We start from the raw sequence: 6000 nt of genomic DNA, 5'->3' as shown, positions 1-6000 counted from the left end.
GAGTGGTGGGCTATAGTCTGGTGAGCAGTGGCTATCATCTCTGGTGAGTGGTGGCTATCATCTCTGGTGAGTGGTGGCTATCATCTGGTGAGTGGTGGCTATCATCTCTGGTGAGTGGTGGCTATCATCTCTGGTGAGTGGTGGCTATCATCTCTGGTGAGTGGGGCTATCATCGCGGTGAGTGGTGGCTATCATCTCTGGTGAGTGGTGCTATCATCTATGGGAGTGGTGGCTATATCTTGGTGAGCAGTGGCTATCATCTCTGAGTGGTGGCTATCATCTCTGGTGAGTGGTGGCTATCATCTCTGGTGAGTGGTGGCTATCATCTCTGGTGAGTGGTGGCTATCATCTCTGGTGAGTGGTGGCTATCATCTATGGGGAGTGGTGGCTATTATCTTTGGTGAGCAGTGGCTATCATCTCTGTGAGTGGTGGCTATCATCTCTGGTGAGTGGTGGCTATCGTCTCTGGTGAGTGGTGGCTATCATCTCTGGTGAGTGGTGCTATCATCTATGGGGAGTGGTGGCTATATCTTTGGTGAGCAGTGGCTATCATCTCGTTGAGTGGTGGCTATCTCTGGTGAGTGGTGGCTATCATCTCTGGTGAGTGGATGCTATCATCTAGGGAGTGGTGGCTATTATCTTTGGTGAGCAGTGGCTATCATCTCTGTTGAGTGGTGGCTATCGTCTCTGGTGAGCGGTGGTATCATCTCTGGTGAGTGGTGGCTATCATCTCTAGTGAGTGGTGCTATCATCTCTGGTGAGTGGTGGCTATCATCTCTGGTGAGTGGTGGCTATCATCTCTGGTGAGTGGTGGCTATCATCTCTGGTGAGTGGTGGCTATCATCTCTGGTGAGTGGTGGCTATCATCTCTGGTGAGTGGTGGCTATAGTCTGGTGAGCAGTGGCTATCATCTCTGGTGAGTGGTGGCTATCATCTCTGGTGAGTGGTGGCTATCATCTCTGGTGAGTGGTGGCTATCATCTCTGGTGAGTGGTGGCTATCATCCCTGGTGAGTGGTGGCTATCATCTCTGGTGAGTGGTGGCTATCATCTCTGGTGAGTGGTGGCTATCATCTCTGGTGAGTGGTGGCTGTCATTTCTGGTGAGTGGTGGCTATCATCTCTGGCTATCATCACTGGTGAGTGGTGGCTATCATCTCTGGTGAGTGGTGGCTATCATCTCTGGTGAGTGGTGGCTATCATCCCTGGTGAGTGGTGGCTATCATCTCTGGTGAGTGGTGGCTATCATCTCTGGTGAGCGGTGGCTATCATCTCTGGTGAGTGGTGGCTATCATCACTGTGGTGAGTGGTGGCTATCATCTCTGGTGAGTGGTGGCTATCATCTCTGGTGAGTGGTGGCTATCATCTCTGGTGAGTGGTGGCTATCATCTCTGGTGAGTGGTGGCTATCATATCTGGTGAGTGGTGGCTGTCATCTCTGGTGAGTGGTGGCAATCATCTCTGGTGAGTGGTGGCTATCATCTCTGGTGTGTGGTGGCTATCATCTCTGGTGAGTGGTGGCTATAATCTCTGGGAGTGGTGGCTATCGTCTCTGGTGAGTGGTGGCTATCATCTCTGGTGAGTGGTGGCTATAATCTCTGGTGAGTGGTGGCTATCATCTCTGGTGAGTGGTGGCTATCATCTCTGGTGAGTGGTGGCTATAATCTCTGGTGAGTGGTGGCTATCATCTCTGGTGAGTGGTGGCTATCATCTCTGGTGAGTGGTGGCTATCATCTCTGGTGAGTGGTGGCAATCATCTCTGGTGAGTGGTGGCTATAATCTCTGGTGTGTGGTGGCTATCATCTGGTGAGTGGTGGCTATAATCTGTGGTGAGTGGTGGCTATCGTCTCTGGTGAGTGGTGGCTATCATCTCTGGTGAGTGGTGGCTATAATCTCTGGTGAGTGGTGGCAATCATCTCTGGTGAGTGGTGGCTATCATCTCTGGTGAGTGGTGGCTATAGTCTGGTGAGCAGTGGCGAGTCTCTGGTGAGCGGTGCTCACAGTGTTCCTCGCTTGGTGGAGGCTGCACGGGCTGCAGGTCTCTGGCGGTGGCCCTGGGAGCCATCTCGTTGCTGCTGCTCCTGCTGCGGCGTCGCGAGGGCCCGGCCTCGCAGGCGATGCCCAGCTCCTGGGCGAACTCCTCGCCGTACCAGACCAGCAGCTCAGAGCCGGGCCCCACGGCACGGAACGTGCGGTAGTAAATCTGCCCCCGGTGCTGGAAGGCCACCAGGTTCTGCTCCTGCTCATTCCTCGCGCAGTTGACGAACCTGCGCGGGCAGACGCGGGGCGGGGTGGGCGCCGTTAGCGAGCGCCTATTAAGGGCCGGCACTGGGCGCTACGTGGGGGTGGTGTGGCTGGAACCACGCTCCGTACCGGGTGCTCATTTGATGCCGAGTCGACCAAGGGGAGGCCCAGGGTCTCTGTGTGTGGTGGTTCTGGTTTCTGTGTGTAGTGGTTCTGGTCTCTGTGTGTAGTGGTTTGGTCTCTGTGTGTGGTGGTTCTGGTCTCTGTGTGTAGTGGTTCTGGTCTCTGTGTGGTGGTTCTGGTCTCTGTGTGTGGTGGTTCTGGTCTCTGTGTGTGGTGGTTCTGGTCTCTGTGTGTGGTGGTTCTGGTCTCTGTGTGTGGTGGTTCTGGTCTCTGTGTGTGGTGGTTCTGGTCTCTGAGTGTAGTGGTTCTGGTCTCTGTGTGTGGTGGTTCTGGTCTCGTGTGTGGTGGTTCTGGTCTCTGTGTGTGGTGGTTCTGGTCTCTGTGTGTGGTGGTTCTGGTCTCTGTGTGTGGTGGTTCTGGTCTCTGAGTGTAGTGGTTCTGGTCTCTGTGTGCAGTGGTTCTGGTTTCTGTGTGTAGTGGTTCTGGTCTCTGTGTGTGGTGGTTCTGGTCTCTGTGTGTGGTGGTTCTGGTCTCTGTGTGTAGTGGTTCTGGTCTCTGTGTGTGGTGGTTCTGGTCTCTGTGTGTAGTGGTTCTGGTTTCTGTGTGTAGTGGTTCTGGTCTCTGTGTGTGGTGGTTCTGGTCTCTGTGTGTGGTGGTTCTGGTATCTGTGTGCAATGGTTCTGGTTTCTGTGTGTAGTGGTTCTGGTCTCTGTGTGTGGTGGTTCTGGTCTCTGTGTGGTGGTTCTGGTCTCTGTGTGTGGTGGTTCTGGTCTCTGTGTGTAGTGGTTCTGGTTCTGTGTGTAGTGGTTCTGGTGTGTGTGTGGTTCTGGTCTCTGTGTGTGGTGGTTCTGGTCTCTGTGGTGGTGGTGGTTCTGGTATCTGTGTGCAATGGTTCTGGTTTCTGTGTGTAGTGGTTCTGGTCTCTGTGTGTGGTGGTTCTGGTCTCTGTGTGTGGTGGTTCTGGTCTCTGTGTGTAGTGGTTCTGGTCTCTGTGTGTGGTGGTTATGGTCTCTGTGTGTAGTGGTTCTGGTTTCTGTGTGTAGTGGTTCTGGTCTCTGTGTGTGGTGGTTCTGGTCTCTGTGTGTGGTGGTTCTGGTCGCTGTGTGTGGTGGTTCTGGTCTCTGTGTGCAGTGGTTTCTGGTTTCTGTGTGTAGTGGTTCTGGTCTCTGTGTGTGGTGGTTCTGGTCTCTGTGTGTGGTGGTTCTGGTCTCTGTGTGTAGTGGTTCTGGTCTCTGTGTGTGGTGGTTCTGGTCTCTGTGTGTAGTGGTTCTGGTTTCTGTGTGTAGTGGTTCTGGTCTCTGTGTGTGGTGGTTCTGGTATCTGTGTGCAATGGTTCTGGTTTCTGTGTGTAGTGGTTCTGGTCTCTGTGTGTGGTGGTTCTGGTCTCTGTGTGTGGTGGTTCTGGTCTCTGTGTGTAGTGGTTCTGGTCTCTGTGTGTAGTGGTTCTGGTTCTGTGTGTAGTGGTTCTGGTCTCTGTGTGGTGGTTCTGGTCTCTGTGTGGTGGTTCTGGTCTCTGTGTGTGGTGGTTCTGGTCTCTGTGTGTGGTGGTTCTGGGTCTCTGTGTGCAGTGGTTTCTGGTTTCTGTGTGTAGTGGTTCTGGTCTCTGTGTGTGGGTTCTGGTGAGAGAGAGAGAGTGAGAAAGTGACAGTGTGAGAGAGAGTGTGAGAAAGTGACAGTGAGAGAGAGAGTGTGAGAAAGTGACAGTGAGAGAGAGAGTGTGAGAAAGTGACAGTGTGAGAGAGAGTGAGAAAGTGAGAGAGAGAGTGAGGGGAGCGGGGTCTCACAGAAGAAGTCGTCGTCCTGGGGCTCCTCCACCTCTGTGTAGACTTTCCTCTCGCGCGGGCGCAGGCCGTAGCGAGAGCGAGCGCTGCGCGACACCGCCACAGCCTGGGCGGAGGCCGGCGGCACGGAGGAGCCTGCAGGCAAACACGGCGAGATGTTGACTACCTCTCCTGGTATACGGGAGGTCGCAGATTCCATCCCGACCCTGACGAAGCCTGCTGTATATTTGGAGTCTGCGTGTCTCTCTCTCCTCTGTGGCGAGATGTTAACTCGCCTGGAATACAGGAGGTCGTGGGTGCGATCCCGACCCTGACGACCCACGCTGTATATTTGGAGTTTGCATGTTGTACCTCCCCGTGGTTGCGTGGATTTTTCTCCGGGTCCTCCGGTTTTTCCCCTCGACATTTAGAATCAACGTCACGTGTTGAGAGTATTTGGCTGCTGTAAATGTCCACGTAATGATGATGATGACAAGTCACTTCGTTGAGCTCTCATTTGTGATAGCCAGGTCGCTTCTGAAAAACATCTACACAGCTCAGTGCGGCTTACCCTGGTAAAAGAAACATCGCTTAGTTTATAGGCTGCATCAGTACCAGCAGCAGCACTGACAGGAGCACATGTAGCAGTAGCATCAACAGCAGTGGCGACTTCCATCAGCAGCCACAGAAGAGTGCGGAGTTCCGGTGAGGATAGAGGGGAGTGTGGAGTTCTGGTGAGAGGGGAGTGTGGAGTTCTGGTGGGAATAGCAGGGAGTGGAGTTCCAGTGAGAATAGAGGGGAGTGTGGAGTTCTGGTGAGAATAGAGGGAGTGTGGAGTTCCGGTGAGAATAGATGGGAGTGTGGAGTTCCGGTGGGAATAGAGGGGAGTGTGGAGTTCTGGTGTGAATAGAAATCACCGCTGCAGGCTACGCACCTCCACGTATCCTCTGGAGCGCCACCCTCAGGGCCTCCTTGCAGGCGGTGGCTCTGCGCTCCAGCCTGAACATCGCCATCCTGGCCTTGTGCACCTCCCTCAGCTCAAATCCCCTGAACTCCTCCTCCTGCTGCTGCTGCTCCTCCTCCACGCCCTGCAAGATGCTCCACACGTACTCCAGGGCTTTCGCTTTAGTCTGAGCGGAGGGGGCGGTGGGGTGAGGGGGCGGAGGGGGTGTGGGGGGCGGAGTTGGTGCGGTGACCAGCGGTGGCTAGGAGATGTTAACTCCCTCGCCTGGTACGCAGGAGGTCGCGGGTTCGATCTCGACCCTGACACCTCATCGGATTCCTCCAGTACAATACATATTCTAATTCTGATATTCTGATTCTGTAAATCTGATTCCATACATCAAGCAGAACCATGCCGTCATGCTGAACCTCGGTGGGTATGGCAGGCCAAGCCTCTTCACAACTAAACTAATGAATAAACTAATTATAATAATAAGCCCAGACGTTGTACCAGAGTGCCATGCAGAGGGGGCATGGTAGCTAGGAGATGTTAACTACCTCGCCTGGTACGCAGGAGGTCATGTGTTCGATCCTGACCCTGATGTGGTGGTCGCTGCGTGGATTTTTCTCTGGGTCCTTCGGTTTTTCCCGTCACATTGAGAATCCGGATCGCTCGTTTTAGAGTATTTGACTCCCGCTAGAAATATCCACGTGATGATGATATCAGCCGCTTCGTTGAGCTATGAGTTGTGATAGCCGGGTACCGCTTGTGAAAAAAAGAGCGACTCTGTAGCTCAGTGAACCGTGACTCTGAGCTCCGTAACCTCCGAGTCTGCGATGGGACATCGACGTCTGCCCGTCTCGTGGAGTCTGCGCGCGTTGCAAACCCAGTGGTCATTGTCACCGTGGTCACGGTGTCTACGCTTGTCTACGCC

General features: G+C 54.0%; 2 protein-coding genes across 2 annotated transcripts in view; both read right to left on the bottom strand.

Annotated features, from left to right (window-relative positions):
* The window catches only part of LOC133359975 (uncharacterized), a 341563-nt gene that overhangs the window by 142416 nt on the left and 193147 nt on the right, over nt 1-6000 (bottom strand). The window lies entirely within an intron of this gene.
* Nucleotides 1-6000, bottom strand: part of LOC133359920 (histone-lysine N-methyltransferase PRDM9-like) — a 58816-nt gene that overhangs the window by 5086 nt on the left and 47730 nt on the right. The window contains 3 exon segments of the mRNA XM_061578480.1: nt 1998-2263; nt 4138-4279; nt 5058-5253. Of these exon segments, the coding sequence (XP_061434464.1) occupies nt 1998-2263; nt 4138-4279; nt 5058-5253 (604 nt within the window).

Source organism: Lethenteron reissneri, chromosome 66, assembly GCF_015708825.2.
Source record: "Lethenteron reissneri isolate LAM-NWPU_2019-01 chromosome 66, ASM1570882v1, whole genome shotgun sequence".
NCBI lineage: Eukaryota > Metazoa > Chordata > Hyperoartia > Petromyzontiformes > Petromyzontidae > Lethenteron > Lethenteron reissneri.
The sequence above is the reverse complement of the archived record's forward strand: the minus strand, read 5'-3'. Positions and strand labels throughout refer to the sequence as shown.